Source organism: Lepisma saccharinum, chromosome 12 (genome assembly GCF_977018435.1).
Source record: "Lepisma saccharinum chromosome 12, izLepSacc3.1, whole genome shotgun sequence".
Taxonomy (NCBI): domain Eukaryota; kingdom Metazoa; phylum Arthropoda; class Insecta; order Zygentoma; family Lepismatidae; genus Lepisma; species Lepisma saccharinum.
Genome location: NC_139240.1, coordinates 66,423,240 through 66,440,835, shown reverse-complemented (window position 1 = coordinate 66,440,835; position 17,596 = coordinate 66,423,240). Strand labels below are relative to the sequence as shown.

At 42.1% G+C, this 17,596-nt stretch overlaps 1 protein-coding gene across 6 annotated transcripts in view; it reads left to right on the top strand.

The window, feature by feature from the left end:
• Nucleotides 1-17,596, top strand: part of aPKC (protein kinase C iota type) — a 705,832-nt gene that overhangs the window by 458,017 nt on the left and 230,219 nt on the right. For 5 of the 6 annotated variants that reach the window (XM_083132551.1, XM_083132548.1, XM_083132549.1 and 2 more), the window contains 2 exons: nucleotides 4,409-4,459; nucleotides 13,477-13,562. In XM_083132551.1, the coding sequence (XP_082988677.1) occupies nucleotides 4,409-4,459; nucleotides 13,477-13,562 (137 nt within the window). The remainder of the gene's footprint in view (nucleotides 1-4,408; nucleotides 4,460-13,476; nucleotides 13,563-17,596) is intronic. The other variant, XM_083132552.1, reaches the window with a different exon arrangement.

Genomic DNA, 17,596 nt, shown 5'->3' with positions numbered 1-17,596 from the left:
GTAATTAGCGGAATGACATCCACAGTTTGTTATATGGTACCCATAAGCCTATTTTGTCATGGATAGAGAGAGACGTTGTTTAAAGTTGATCGATAAAGTTGAGCTCGATTTGAATGACAAATTTAAACTGTCTGTGCAGTTTCCAAGGGACGGTTCATCACCATAATTCCCTTAATTTTCTCAAAGAATCTGCAAGTGAAATTGAAATTTGAAAAGAATTAATCGGTTAGACTAAAGGCCAGAAAATGTTGAGGAAGAAATGTCTTACCAAGAACTCGCGAATATTTTCCAGTAATCCCTGTCTCGGTTATGGACTTCGCACAACTCCTTGCAATAATTTGGACTAATCTATAATTCTAGGTTCGAAACTAGACAGTTTTCAAATACTTGACATTTTTTCATGTCTTGTATTTACACATATTTATTTGTTTCATCTTGTTTTCCGTGGCAACGTTAAGGCTGTGGACCATTTTCGACTCCTTGACCGTTTTATCTACAATATAATGTGTTATTTTTTTAGGTAATGAAATTTAGAAGCGTACATACTCGTATAATAACGTAAAAGTTGTGACGAAAGTAAGAATCATTGTAAGAAATTAATATAAAGAATAATGATGAAAAAGTTACGTTCAAGAATAAAAGTCAGAGTTGAGTTTAAACCCTCCCTCCCCCCCTTGTGCCACGCATACACACACACTTATGCCATAATCTTTTCAGTTTCGGGTATTATTGGGTAATTGCTTTTGCAATTGCTCGTGGTCGCATTTGTGAAAAACCAGCGGTGGAATTTACAAAATTAAAATAGGAGATACCATATGCAGAGTCAATAGGACGGTAATTTGCAAAAATAGTACTAGCCAAATTATCCGCCACAATGTTCATTCGCAGAACGAGTTTCGAGAAGTGAAACAAGATGGAAGCAAACTTAAGAAACTTGTAACAACCCACCGTGGACGCCACGTTTGTTTTGTACTAACAGACAACAATCCTGTGTGGTCACCATATTTATATTGTATGTGAATAAATGGTGAAATAACCCTGTGAGGCCTACGCAGTGAGTTAACGTATTTTATGGACGCATTCACTAATTGTTGTCGAATATGAAACTGGTATTGTTATACTCCTTTGTCTTGTATAATAAGCGGCTTATATTTTATTGTAATGCTTCTTAGTTTTGCACACAGGTATTGAATTTGTATTACTACATGCTTATAGTGGTTTTTACAAGTTAAAATATAATTCTCGGCGCTTGGGTTCAAAATTTTATTAGGTAGTTGCAATACTGAACCGGCGTAGTTCAGACTTTCGCCACCCGCCTATGCTGCCACCACACACTATATAAGCAGCGAAGCAAGGCCGAGAGCTCAGTTGGCTGCCGGATGCCAATTGGGAAAGACCTTGTTCTCAGACAAAGTCCGGACGATTCTAACCAAAAGGGTCGAATAGCCAAGCAGCCAGGAGAAGCAAGATTATACGGAATTGTATCCGAAACTCGAATTAGAATAGCAATGTGCTTGCATACAATAATTTTGGCAAAGCACTGTACGTGGCTCAGAAATTTTGAGAATGCCTGTTTCTTAGAATGTAGCACCTGTTTAGTCCCTGTTTATAGCCTTTTAGCGCATGTTCACCTATTTTAGCCCTTCTTTCTCCCCATTTAGCGCCAGTTCGGTCCAGATTCGCACTCCTGATGTCTGGCTGTTGCTGAGGAGACGATGAATTCTGGGTAAATGAACCTGCAGGTTTTCGGCTTACCAGGGCGGCCATGCATACTTGCCTAATGAGGAAGAGTCCGGAGTTGGCTTAAGATTTTTGGAAATTCCTACCATACCAGCTCCGTGCCCCGGAAACCATTAGCTTGCTCGTTTCCGGTCGCCTCACGGATTCAAGCCTTTGTCTCTGGTTCGCCGCAGGGACGTTTCGTGCTAAATGACTCCAATTTCGGATCTACGGGGCTTTGGTCACAACCACAGCCTCGCGCAATCTCTGCATTCCCACCCTCTCTCCTTAATACAGGGTGGTGCAATAAAAGTGGTCAGTTTCACTTGCCGTCCAACTATCTTATGAAAAATGACCACGATCGTTTTAAGGGTATTAGCAGCCAACCTAATTAATGTAATTTTCATGATTCAGTCTTCAAAAATATATTTACGGTATACGCAACTGTAATTTATAATTAAACCTTTATGTATGATAAAATATTCAGATTTGAATAAACAAAAGATTAAAAATTGTTAATTTTATGGAAATTTTGTAAAAACGTTCAAAAATTTGGAAAAGTCAGAAAAATTTTAATGTTTTTGTGCCTACCAAGAGTAGGAGATTGAAGAACTCATTTTTCTCCAACAAGCCTCTTCATTGTAGACATTTTGTGTGCTAATATTTTCGTATATTTTTTTTGTTTTGTTCCTTTATTTGCAACAACGTCCTGTGAGGATGAGACCTCCCGGGCCCACACTTTTTTTTTATCATTAAAATTCAAGAAACCATTTTATTATTGAATCACTACTTCCTTTGCTGAAGTATGTGCAGTTATTTAGTAATTACAAAAATTACCATCATTCACTAAAACTCACAAAAACCATAATATTTTTTGTTAATGCTTTTTTTGTTTATAGATATGCAGTTTATTAAATATTAGAATTAGGGAAGGTGGTACATTTTTGATCACAAAAAATTAAATTCAATATAACTTGAAAAAAATAAGCAAAAAAAATTACAGTTTTTGTGCCAATGAAATGCTTACCTTTTACTAAAGACGCTGGCATAACATGACATTTTTAGTTCTGCTACTGTAGACAGAAGAAGGAAATTTCGGTCGGATAAAATTTGATTAGAATTGTACCTAGGTAGGTACAAATCTGATCACCGTGCGGTACAATTTGGATCAACATTGAGTGAAGAAACAGTATCCTTAATATATACTACGAGTGCAACTACTTCTATGGCGTAGGACTACAGGAGCAAAATAAAAACAAACTGCACGTTCTGTTAGTTTAATAACTCTGACTACATGCATCGTTACGCAGCTACCCGGACTTCCTTCGGTGTCAATCCAAATCCTCGCCCTTCCAAATACATCTATCTCTTCACAATTGCGTCTTCCATCTGCTTGGAGAAAACTGTTGGATGGCCAACATCAATCCTAGAAGGGGAAGGAACACCCGCTGCTTCTTAGCATGCCATCGTTACTGTGTTTTGGACGGAGGCAAATTGATCATGATAAAGATGCTCCGCGTATATACGAGGGTGGGCTGAAAAGTAATGCCTGCTATTTTCTTGTGACGGTGTAAAGACATTTTGGATTTTGAACAACAATGAACAACTCTCAATGTGTGTGACAAAGAACTTCTTGAGAGTTGAGAGTTCCTCAGCAGGGGTTTTCATTGCGAGCAACATCATACAGTACAAACGTTACACATTCATTGCCATAAAAAGCCTTCATTCTCTGATGACTGTCAATTGGAGAAACATTTTCTGCAGTTAGAAACTTGGTCACCACACGCAATTTCAGGTGCACCGACATAGTATGGTTGCATGCCGCCATTTTCCCCGCTCTAGTTCAGCAACCCCTGGTGATAGAAGTTTGAAACTTGGAATGGCGAAGGGAGAAAGTCTGAGGAGTACAATGCATGGTTGCTCAAAATCCAAAATGTCTCTACACCGTCACAAAAAATAGCAGGCATTACTTTTCAGCCCACCCTCGTATATGTCTCTCTTAAGAATACTCTGCACGGCATTTTCGAGAATTCGGGGAGAATAGTGTTGATGTACCTTCTTCGGTGTTCGTTTGCGAGGCATCTGTAGCAATATATTGAAAAACGCATTTACTTTGTGTTGCACGCGTTACGGTAATGGAACTCAAACTGTATACATCGCTGATCGAAATTGTACCATTTCCGCCGATCGAATATGTACCACTTTGTGCATGGAGACATATATTTCTGTAGTTCCCTTATCTCTCGCCAGATAGCTACAGATGTCACATGCTTGTCCACGTTTGACCTGAATTTCGCTGTCCTACGTTCAAGCATATACACGGGGCACGCAAAATGACAAGCAGACGATCTTTTGCCCCTACATAGTTCCCGATTCTCGGCCCGTATCCACCATTATTGCTACTATTAAAATATACTTTTTCGCCAAACTGAGCCGAAAATTATATGTTTGCTAATGTATTCCATTCTGTCACGTATGACTTGTATCGTCTGCATATAAATTCTCCTACAATAATAATGAGAAAAAACTTCGGAACACCTACTTTTGCGTCACCCTATATTTTGGCCATGATACGAGGTCACGTGTTAGGTAAGTTGCGTACGAATTAATTTAAGTTTGTTTATTTATTTTTGATGCTTCGCTTTTAGTCTTCTTGTTTTCACGGCGTTTTTTCTCATTTGCTTTCCAGTGTTCCCGAATGTGCCGACGGCCCCAGGAATGCCTTGCCAAGGAGAAGATAGTAAGTGCGCCAATTTTATTTTGTGTGTGTTTTACACGTGGATAATTTGCTTTTTACCGTTAACGTTTTTATTTGCTACATGGCTGTCTTTTTCTTTATTTTAAGTTTTAATTTATAATTGGTTTTCGTGTTTTGGACGTATCGTTCATGTTGTTTTGGTGCTGTGGTATTTGTCGTGTTTTCTGTAATATATATACAGGGTGATTCATAATTTCTTCTAGGGTTTTGAATGTTTATAGTACAAGAACACACACAGCAGAAAGGTGCGTATCAGGCATATCAATACATAAAGAATCTCTCCAAGTTTGCATTTAGTGAGTGAATTTGAAAATTTGGGTGCGTCAGCACTTAGGCTATTTTGAACCCGTCACATTATACGGGGTCCAGCTTCTTACCAGAACTAAAATATAATGTAACATAATTGTAATGTCGGAGGACTAAAATATTCTCACTTGGGTTGAATGCTTAGGCTGTAAAGGGGCACTCAGCACATATAAGAACAAAACACACACAGCCCTGCGAAGGATTATCCTGGCCGTAGGTTCAGACGCCAGAGCCTCGTTAGTGTGCAAAATACAGTCCACGGCGTACTACGTGGAAGGGCCACCCCTTACACCCCATCACACAATTACAGTATAATAACTGATATGCAACAAACAAAAATGTATGTCGTTGGATTGGACGTGCTTTTCGAGATGACTCTCCTTCTTCCTTGGCCTCCACGCTCACCTGACATAACCCCATGCGATTTTTTCTTGTGGGGTTAAATCAAAGATCACGTGTTCGTACTCCCTTTGCCACCTTAATTAGGACACCTGCGAGTAAGGATCACGAATGCAGTCGCTGGTATTGGTAGTGATGTGTTGGGACGTGTGTGACAGGAGCTTTATTTCGGTATTAATGACTGCCGCATCACCAGGGGTGCACATATCTTAGCACCTGTAAGGAACTTGGAGAGATTCTTTATGTATTGATATGCACCTTTTTGTTGTTTCTATGAACGTTCGAAACCGAGCGTTATGCATCGCCCTGTATATTATTGTCATACAGGGTGTTATAACAATTAATGATGAAAAGGAGAGGTACGCGGGATACACCCTGAGAATATTCTGTTAAAAAGACCCCGATACATGAAGGCAGAATGAAGTGTCAGACAGCAACAATACTGTGTGAGTCTTACAGGGTTTTCCATAAAAGGCGCCTGTAAACTGCGAGATTTTTTTCTCTACGGTTTCGAGATTTTACACCATCAGTTGTTTCTCTTTAATGACTTCCTTAGTGCTGTTCTTGTCCGAAACTTCTAGTGTTACATGTACTTTATCGCAGGTTTAATTCAATATACATGTATATATTTTTCCGGCCTGGTAAATTTTAGGAATATTTTGCTGTCACTATGTATAAAATGCACTTTTTCTAAACCCTCTATTTTTGTACTCATAATGATTCTTTCTCTACTCAGCATCACCAGTGGTTTCCTCTGGAGGTGAACATGGGAACCACATATTCATATTAATCATTTTTCTTGACAGGTGTCAGCAGTTGTTGTATGGGCTTATGCTATGAGAGTCGTAAGGAATTGTCATATTTTTCCCTGTGTAAAATTGTTAAGCCCAGTCTCATTGAACATATCACTTGATTGTGGACGGTTTCTAGACTTTTATAACTTATCGCATAATTCAAAGTATTGTATTTGTGTTAAGATTTGTCATGATACGCCATTCTAAACACACGACCATGAAAATAGGCGAGGCCAGGGTTCGAGTCCTGCTCTATACCCTGTTCCAGGTAACTGTAGAGCAGGGCCGCGCATAGCGGCAGAGGAGGAGGAGGAAAATCGAGAACTGAAAGCGCAGCGTTGCCAACCGTAAGGTCCACACCTTAGTACGACGGTAAATGCACGGCTTGTCAAAATTTGCTCTTGCAGTTTTATCCCTAATATTTCCCTAAGAAATTCTTAAACCAATCGTACGGCCCTGAAGACAAAAATACTGTCCGTTTGCCATGTGCGTTCGGTATTATCCTTTTCACAAGTTTGCAACGCTGCATAGCGAAGGAGGAAACCGGGTAACTCCCGTCGCCCATTACACAATTCCGTTTCTCTCACTTCATTGGTGGAGCCGTCTCGCATCACTACTCGCATCATCTCTTTCGCCTGGTCTACAGTTAGTTGGTACGGAGTTAGCTTCCATTTTTCGTTGCAATTTGTACACAAACATAATTGCACAAGAAGAATTGCATTCCACGCGTATGCATATGGTGGTGCCAGAACGCGCGGTTCATAAAAATGGCGCCCATGGTCGCTTTCGGAACCGCAGCGTGCGGATACCCTTCCGCATTGCCCCGAAGAGGGGGGCGTAAATGCCATTAACAAAAAAACAGCCACCGTTGAGGGATGAGTTATGGTCGTATTGATCCCAGAAATGATCACCTGTTTTCCGTGGCTGATAAATGCAGTCTGCAGTGCGACAGTGTTTTACTGCGGGCTTTTTTACTCCGAGAATTTTCGGTTTCAAGTCACGCTGCATAACCTCTTTTTCTGTGGAGGATCAATCCGGCCTCTTAAGGAGAACAAAAAAAATATAAAGTTAGGGAAGAAAGAAAAAGAACTTTTCCCCGGACTTCTGATTGCATAATAACGGCGCGAGGTTTCCATCTGGACCGAATCTTAATTCGAGCATCCTTGCTGCAGATTGCTTCTTCCTTCTCCTCCCTTTTCCCACCTTCTTTTCTGTCTCTTCCATCGGGGATGTAGTCTGAAGCCTAACGTTGTAATGACACCCTCCTACCGGTGCTTGGAGCGAAATAGTCCGTGCAACCCTACACTCTTCCAAGTGGAGTGGAGAGACTTCGAACAGATTGAATAGGATTTCCTCCCCCCTCTCTCTCTCTCTTTCTCTCTACCTCCCCGTGTGTGTATGTACTTGTGCGAAGATCCCAAAGCAAGGAACATCCCAGACTTAACTGTCACCACTAAAACTAAAATACGAGGGGCGTCCAGAAAGTAAGTTCCGATGGAACCACAGGCAAAGGAGCCTTCGCAGACACGCGACTCCTGCGCGGAGGGTAGGGGTAGAGTGGAACGTGCTTCCTTATGGCTCGAGATGAAGGGGAAGGTGCGCGGTTATTTTCCTTGTGGTTGCTCTATAGTTGTCGGACTGGTATGACTCATCGCACCAAACTCAAACATCTTGGTTAAGCGCCGTATTTCATCTTTTGACGTAGGCGCGGAATGCTTTCGTTGTTATGTTTAAATCTCTTGGCCTAACAACGAAGGCATTCCGCCTGGCGTCAGAAGACAATGCGAGGTACAGTGGGATCCATGAGTATTACCGTGCAAATTGTTCATCACCATGTTCATGCACTTTATTTGACCCAATAAGAGCTTCAAGAATGGAAAGAAAACTCAAAACAAACTGTTGACAACTTCTGCACCAGTGCCGGACCCTGTGGCCGAGGGTTAGCACATCGCGGTGCGACGCCAAGGGTCCCGGGTTCGAATACCGCTCGGGCTTGGTTGTTTGTGAATGTCCATTCATCATTTCATCACTCATCCCCATCTTCGCAAATTAGCCAAGAGGCACAAGACGCGAAGTAAAGTAAACTAAATCAATAAATAAATAAATTCTGCACCAGCATACATAAAACTCCATCGCTTAAAACACATAGAATGTAAGAGAAAAATTAATGAAAATAGGGTACCAGTTTCATAGATCGGAGACACATTAAAATCGCATATTTCGTGTTTCACATGGTTCGTACTTACCAATTGTGTATTGCGGAACATAGTTCAAGGTGCCATTATGCTTTTTACACGAGAACAAACGCAATTTTTCACATTCTCAGTGCTTTTTTTTATTCCATTCTTTGCTTTCGGAACACGCAATATGACGGGCACATCTTGACTCACGTTGTGGGTATGCAGTGTTTCAACCTTCTTCACCGAAAAATACCTACTATCGTGTTCGTCACCGGTGGAAATTATACATTATGCACGGGTAGCTGACGGATAGCCCCACGAACCATACACGGATAGCCCCAAGAACCATTCACGGATAGCCCCACGAACTATTTCCGATAAGGTTAGGTTAGGTTTGGTTACGTTAGGCAATCATAGTAAAAAAAAAAGGTGGGGTTGAAACACTGACAGGGGCTTACGTCATCAAACGTACGCAGCATCCGGTTGTCGTAGGGCAAGCAAATGAAAGCAATGGCAAGTCTGCGACGGTGAGATATTTCTCTTGAAAAATACATGATTTCCAGGTCAAATATATTCCATGATGAAAGAAAATACCTCGACGAACGTTGTTCACCTTGGAGAAACTCTTTCCGTAAGTAGTTTCTTGTGTAAAATTGAAGAATTGTGTCTCCGATGTATGAAACTGTTACCGAAAATAGTCATGGACAATTTGCACGGTAATACTCATGGATCCCACTGTACATGGCGTAATCAGACTTTCGCACGCTGAGAAGCGGACGCCAGCGTAGATAGATCCAACAGCAATTGGTTCAAGTGAAGGGACCGGGCGTTGGTGTAGACAATTCACGGAAGGCCGATCCAATGTGAACATTCCCATACAGCTAAATGCACGCGGGCTCTTTGGCTTCACAAGTGGGATATCTTGCACCACCTCCCATACAGCCCCGACCTTGCACCTAGCGAGTTTCGTCTCTACCTTTCAGCTGAAGCAGTTTCTGGCAGGACAACGTTTTGTCAGCGACGATGCGGTACATTAGGTACCAGTCCTTGCCAGTAGACACACATGACACGGGCATACAAAATTTAGTATCACGCTACGACAAATGTCAAATGAGTCAATGTAACTAACGCAATAAATTTCAATTATTACTTATCGTTCTTGTTTTACGTAATAGCTCATCGGAACTTTCTGGACGCGCCTCGTATATACAAAAAATAAGTATGCAGAAAAATCACCGAATGTGTAAAAACAATGAAGTGTAAATATAATATTTTTCATTATCTTCTGTCATTTCCTTAATTCCTGTGCTATTTTTCTTTTTACATTCTTGACAAGGAAAAGTAAAAACACTACATTGATTGATTGATTGGCGTTTTCAGTCCACCTTATGCACAGTAAGGCTAATCGGAACGGACCTACAGTTTAACATGGGATTCGAACCTGGGATACTTTAATTACAAGGTGACGACGCTACCACTGCGCCATCGAGGAGGCCTCACTGCATTGATTTCTCTATATTGTTATTTTAAGAAGCTGCAAATAATGACTACTTACTACTTTCGGTTAAAATTTTTGTGTGGCACCCTGTACTGCATAAAATAGAATAAAGCCACAGGTTTGTTTGTTTGCACATTTACATTACAGATATGCTTTAGTGCTGTGTGATCAAAACTGAAGCAAGATTGCCAATTTCTGTCATCTCTAAACATTGCAATATATATACTGTTCAGTGTACGTCATGAACAAACATGGGTGCTAGCTTCCAAATAATATTGCATTTCAGAGCCATCTGTGAGTTGCACATTACATCGGTCCAATCCAGTTGCAAATCGATTCATTGTCTTGAGTCCTGCCCAATAATGGAGTCGTCGGAACTCAAGTCGAGAAACGTACTCGTTTTCCCTATATCCTTGTGTACAAGAGATTGAATGCCTGGAATCCGCACGTCATTCGATAGCAGTGACATCTATTGAGCAAGTGCACAACCGAGGCTAAATACATGCTATTGGCGGCGGAACGTGAACAAAAGGCAAATCAACGCGCTACGTGGCACTTTTGATAGAAGTGCGATTCAGCGGTTGAAAGCTGAAAGAGCGGTGAATGCAGCAACAGCTAGCGGTGAAAGAAGTTTCTGTAGGAGCCGTAGTGGCATTTCGGTTTACCGGCAAGGTTCCAAAATGGCGAAGTAAAAAGGTGAACTGGAGTTTTTTTCCCCCCCTTATTACATCGCGTGGGTTGATATTATCTTTGAAGGTTTTAAAAGTATTCCAGCCCCAAAAGAACTTTTTCATGACTTTTTACGAAATATGCTATTGCAGAGATTTTCATGGTGGAATCTCTCAGCTCTGGGTCATGTCTTCCCCATCGAGTTTTAGAGACATGCCGTTCAAAGTATCCTAACTTTCGAAATGTAGGTGAGTTAGTCACTTGGTTCCAAGAATAGCGAAAATTAGTGGAGTTATTGCCATTCGGTTCGAAAGTGTAGCTGTTTTAGGGTCACTCTGTTCAAGACTAGTTGAGTTTGTCACTCACTCGGTTCAAGACTAGCTGAGTTAGGGTCACTCTGTTCCAAGAGTAGCTGAGTTAGGGTCACTCTGTTCCAAGAGTAGCTGAGTTAGGGTCACTCTGTTCCAAGAGTAGCTGAGTTAGGGTCACTCTGTTCCAAGAGTAGCTGAGTTATGGCAACTCTGTTCCAAGAGTAGCTGAGTTAGGTCAACTCTGTTCAACAGTAGCTTGAGTTTTGGTCACTCTGTTCCAAGGTAGCAGAATAAGGGTCTCTGGGTTTAATATTGGCTGAGTTAGGATCTCTCGGTTCAAGAGTAGCTGAGTTAGGGTCACTCACTTCAGGACTAGCTGCGTTAGGCCCACTTGGTTCAAAAGTAACTTAGTTAAGGTGTCTCGGTTCCAAGAATAGCTGAGATAGGGACTAATTTTTTGTGAAGGCTTTTCTGCCACTTTTGACTAATCGCGAAGATGGGGATGAGTGATAAAATGATGAAAGTTGATTGGTTAATTGATTTGTTGTTTTTAGTCCATTTTATGCACAGGCTAATCGGGACTGGGCATACAGTTTAAAGTGGGACCCGAACCACTGTGCCACGTGCCTCCACCGGGTATCGAACACGGGACCCCTTGATTACAACGCGACGACGTTACCCCTGCGTCATCGGGGAGGCCCATAAGGTTGATGAACACCCATGCCCAGGCTAAAAGGGGTGGATTCAAACCCAGGACCACTGTGCTAACCACTCTAATGCGGAGGTCGGCGTATTGTTTAGGATTGAACGATTTTTAGTATCTTTTTGTTGTTTCAAGGGTTCGTTTTTAAGGATGGTCCATGAGACCGATATGCGCTTACCCAACCAAGACTTTACTATTCTGTCTACGTTTTTAGAACACCCCTTCGCACCCCCCGCCCCAGCGCGCGCGCGCGCACACACACACACACACACACACACACACACACACACACACACACACACACACACATATGTGTCATTGCCGTTAACGTGAAACCTGATACGTTCGCTGGTAAAAGGCACAAGTCACTTCTTCGGTAACAAAACAAATGCTCCCGGACGATTCGCCGGGTGCTGTGTACAGGCAAATTGCATTCGCTTCTAATTAGGGTCACACTTGTAGAGCAGGGTTGGTTAATTGTTACAGCCAATCAGCGTGCGTAATACCCCTTTGCCTCGCTTTCCTCTTCGGCTGCAGATGCGGCTGATTACCCATGCATATTCCTATTACGATTATTTATTCGGTAGCAAAGCTTCCTCATTATGATTACAAAGCTGCACCCACAAGGGGATGATGCCTCCACCCCCCCCCCCTCCCTCCAGCGTGTGGCCCGGATGAAGTCATGTCCACATTGAAGCCATGTGTGTGTTGTGTAAACATAAAACACGTGGATAGGAGGTTTAGCCTCCAGATGTGTTTTTCAGCCCAAAATGCGTTTTTTGGGGGGGGTCCTTAACCAGAAAATGTAGGCTTTTAAGCTTTAAAACCCTTGGGCAATTTCTGAGATGAATACATAAGTTCTATATTGCCTATTTTAGTCATGTCTAAAATGAGAAAATGAAAAACAGTTGAATATGTGTACATTCTGAATGTACAGGGTGATTGAAAAGTCTAGTTACATTTTAATCAAATAGTATTTTATTGACAAAATTGACATTACTGCTAAAAGTGTTCCTGAATAGAAGACAAACTCATTACATTTCAATGTGGTGTAAGTCTAGGCATAGCACCCACCCACCTTTCTTGCATGGAACACATGGTCCAACATAGCTGGCGTGATCTCCCCTGTTGCTGCATCTATTCGCTGTGTCAGTTGCTCTATGGTGTTGATCTTTACTTGGTACACCCTAGACCTAATTTGATTCGATGTGCTTTATTTTACTTCGCTTTTGTGCCACTTTTGGTTAATTTGCGAAGATGGGGATGAAATTGATGAATGGACGCTCGCAAATATCCATGCCCAGGCCAGGATTCGATCCCGGGACCCCTGGCGTCGTCACAGGGGCCGGCCCCTAGACGTAATGAAACCCCAGACAAAAAGTCTAGGGGCGTCAGGTCTGGAGAGCGAGCTGGCCAAAATCTTGGTGAGCCACGGTCGATCTACCTATCGGGGAAGGTGTCAGCGAGGTAGTCCCGAACGATTCTGGCGAAATGCGGTGGTGCACCATCTTGCTGGAAAACAACAGTGTAGGTTATCCCATCCTGAAAACCATTCATTAGCGATACAAGGGAAATGTCTAGATACTTTTTTCTTTTGACCATCCGTCAAACTAATAACAGCGCTATCACATTTTGCATAAATTGTATACTTGTTCGTAATAGTCAATCAAAGAACACTGTAGTTGAAAGGAAAATACATCAGCAACAAGTAATCAGATTGCACGACATCGCTCTATACTGCGTTGCAGGAGACTGTGGAGAATAACATAGCAACTTTTCTCCTGAGATTTTGGCCTTTGTATAGGACCGGTGACCACCCACCATTGTGATGGAATTGAGGAGTTAGGAATGAGTAGCGTAAATCGGTCATGAAAACCTGCAACAACTGGAGGTTCGTCGTGCTGACCATCCTTCACCCCGTAACTGGTTGATTGATCTCCCACCTCTGCTGAAGCATGCGAGAGTTAGGCCGGCAGTCAAAGGCTGTTCCGCCAAGGGTTATTATTATTTAAATACATCTATTGATGGTTGTGACGATATTAGCACCCAAACCTTTATAAAATGCAAAATTATTATAACCTTTGTGTAGATTTAGGCCTTTCGTTTTATATTAACATTAGCTTGTTTTGTTTTTTCCAGGAAGTATATATCGCAGAGGTGCTAGGCGTTGGCGGAAGTTGTACAGGGTCAACGGACACATCTTTCAGGCCAAACGATTCAATCGAGTAAGTACCTGGGAAGTTTAGACATACACAAGTCTGTATGCATGAGGTGTATTTGGTTATTAAATATATTTTATTCTGAGTCAACCCTACTGAAAAATCTGTCTACTGTTTTCAGTAGATCTACGGATGTTTTGAAACATCTACTGTGTTCAGATTTTCCAACACACATGAATAAAAATTGTTAATAAAGAGGAATGAAATGTAATATTTAAAGCTACCATCTTAAGCTAAACACGCTACATACATATTAAATATAATACTGAAAAAAATATTTTCACTTGTAGTTTCTCTACTGTACTGTTTTAAATAGATCAATAGATGTTTTGAAACATCTTCTGTGTTTAAATGTTCAAATAGATGTAATAAGGAATTGTTAAACAGAGGGAATGAAAAGTTATGTTTACAGCCAACATGTTGAGATAGACACACTACGTACAATATTACATGTAATACAGAAGATAATATTTCACTTGTAGTGTACATGTACATCGTTAGGCCTACTAAAGATGTTCAGTAGGAAACCATTAAGTTTCAGTAGATTTCCGAGAAGTACAGTACAATTGATAGTAGATTCTGTGTACTGTAAACGGTAGAAATTTCCAGCAAGGAACATGCGTGTATTGGTGAAGATTCAACAGGGGTAAGCATCATCTGTTAAGAAAATTACTTAATCATTTTCTTAATTCTTAAGGGCCTCCCCCATGGCGCAGTGGTAGCGTCGTTGCCTTGTAATCAAGGGGTCCCGGGTTCGATACCCGGTGGAGGCACAAGTGGTTCGGATCCCACGGATCCCACTTTAAACTGTAGGTCCAGTCCCGATTAACCATACTGTGCATAAAGTGGACTTAAAACACCAACTCAACAACAACAACAACTCTTAATTCTTAAATGGTTTTTGAATCATTACATTTAGAATTGCAGAATTAAAGTTTTAGACTAAAAAATACAAAATTACCATAATTCATTATTGATGGCACACCAAAATGGAGGCATGAAAGAAATATACCATGTCAAGTTTGGAATGCGTAGTAATAATGAAAGGTGAAGGTATGCACAGAGCAAAGGGCTATTGACACTTTTCTTGAAGTCGGTACATGATCATGTGTTGTGGGTGTTCAGAATTGTCGTATCAAATGAGATGTAAACGACTCTGTGTTGTGTTCTTATTCAGGCACTGATGGAAGAAATGTTTTTTCTTCCTAATGTTATTTTTGCTATTTATGATATTATTATATGAAGGCAAATCAAAAAGCCCCAATTTTTTTTCACCCGAAATAATAAACGTGCAAGGAAATCAAAATATAGGAATTGTTCTATGTACCTTGCACTATTTTTCCACATAGTCACCACGGTGGTTCAGGCATTTGTCACATCGCACCACAATTTTGGAGATGCCGCTGTTGTAGAAGTTGGATGGATGATCGTGGAACCACTGCCGGACATCGGTCTTCGCTTCGTCGTCGCAAATGAACCTCTGTCCTGCCAGGAACTTCAGTGGACCGAACACATGGAAATCACTGGGGACGAGGTCTGGACTATACGGAGCATGCTCCAGAATATTCAATTCGAATGACTGAAGTCTGTCAATGGTCCTGTTTGCCACATGAGGCCTGGCGTTATCGTGGAGGATAACCACAATGTCCACATCGAGAATTCCTTGCGCTTTTTCCTGATGGAGCTCGCAGACGCAAGTGTGTGCCACAATAGCTGTCAGCGTTGATGGTGTGCACCTCGTGGCATGAAATCCAGCAGGAGTGGTCCTCGGCCATCCCAGAATACCTTGAGCATCAACTTCCCAACTGATGGCATTCTGCGGAATTTCTTCGTGACACGTGAATGTGGATGTTTCCACACCATGCTCTGCTGCTTTGATTCTGGAGTGAAATGCAATACCCACGTTTCATCTCCAGTGACAGTGAGATCCAGGAAACTTTCACCCTCCTTGGCGTAATGCTGCAAATATTTCAGTGAAGCCATCATTCGCTTGCTCTTGGTCAGGTCATCCAAAAGCTTAGGCACCCACCGACATGAAACCTTGCAATACTCCCAAGGATTCGTGAACGATATCATAAACACTGCCATAATAAATGCCAAGCTCCTTGGAAATGTCCTTCAGGTGCACACGCCGATCCGCTTTCACCATAGCTTCCACGTAGGCAAACGAGCCATTTTCGAACCCACAACATCACCACCGCACACTTCTCAAAGCGAGACACTTGTCCCCATACGTCGGCTGCATTTCCCTATGCATCTTGATGTGTGTTCGACCCTTGCTCCATAGAAAACGAATAATACTTCACTGCTCATACGACGTGGATGTGTTGAGTACCACAGCCATCTTTACAAACTGACAGCAGCGCCAAGCCATGGAGCAGCCGAGAGTTAACGCTCGACCGTTCCAAGAAAAAACTATTGCATTGAATGTATATACAAGGTAACCAAAAAAGTTCTTGCCGTTTTCAACATCACATGGGAAGACGTGATCACTGATAGGAAAATATGTGTGCCACGTGCCGGAAAAGTGGTCAGGGTGGGAGTGGGAACATTGGTCTTGCCCAATACAGACACATTGCACACTCACAGCAGCCATAGCTTGAGCAGGGGCGAAGAGAAATGGAAGTGTTGAAGCAGCTCGTTTGGGGTTGTCTGCTTTATGACTTTAAGATGGGCTTGTCGGGAGCAGAATCAAGTCGCCTAATATCTCAAGCCTTTGGGGATAATGCTGTGAATGAACACACCAATAGGAATTGGTTCCAGAAGTTCAGGTTGGGAAATCTGTCACTTTGTGACGAACCCAGCAGTGGCCGACCACAGGTCCTGGATGACGAGGCCCTGAAGGCAGTCATACAGGAGGACAGCAGCCTAAGGTGTGGTGAGCTTGCCAACCACTTCCAGGTTTCCGATAAAACAGCCGGACTGCACCTGCATCACATAGGAAAGATGTTCAAGTTGAGCAACAGGATACCTCATACACTGTCAGAATGCAAGAAAAGCACAACAACACACCCATATTCGATCGAGTGCTCACCAGTTACGAAAAGTGGGACCTATATGACACTCCCAAGTGTGCCCGACATTGGTTGTCAACATGGGACTTTGTGCCTCACACCACAAGACCATCTTCACTCCCATGCAAGATCATGCTCTGTATGGTGGACTAGTTGCCAAGTGGTGCACTATGAGCTGCTACTAACGAGCCAAACCATCACTGGGGACCTCTACTCGCAGCAGGCACTGAAGCATAAGGAGCCAGCATTGGTTAATCGCAAGTGTGTATGCTTCTTCAATACAATGCCAAGCCGCATGTGGTGCGGGTGGCCAAGGATACCAAACAGCAACTTGGCTGGGAGACACTGGGCCATCCACGGTACTTCCCAGACCTTGAGCCAACAGATTATCACCTCTTCCATTCCCTGGACAACCACCTTCGTCGGAAATCCTTCGCAAATGAGGCAGACTTGCGGCAAGCACTCACGGAATTCTTTCCGTCCGAGACCCCGAGATTTATCGCCAGGGCACTGCACAGCTGCTGGCATGTTGACAAAAGGTGATGGATGTCGATGGGGATTACTTTGAGGACTAACAGTATGTGACATTCTTTGCATACCTTTTTGTTTCTGATGATCAAAAATGGCAACAACTTTTTTGGTTACCTTGTAATATATGGGTTTCTCAACCACACTAATATTTTGGCTGAAAGAAAAATAGGGGCAAAGACTTTTCGATTTCCTCTCATATTATCCATGCCCTCTATTAAACGTTTTAGTTTAAACAATGTTCCCTTGTTATGTAAATCCAATACTCGAACTAAAACAATGTCATCAGGGATAGAAGTACGCATTTGCTTTCAGAGCAAAAGTTCGAATGTACACTTCTACCCAAGTATGCATTCCAGAGGCATGTAGCCGGTGTTACCGCAGGTAACTAAAAGGCAGGTTTTCAAACAATCAAAGGATAAAAAGGACATGCAAGAAATTTTCAATTTGTTGTGGACAAACCACACTTAAGTTTACCTAGTTATTATATTACCGCTA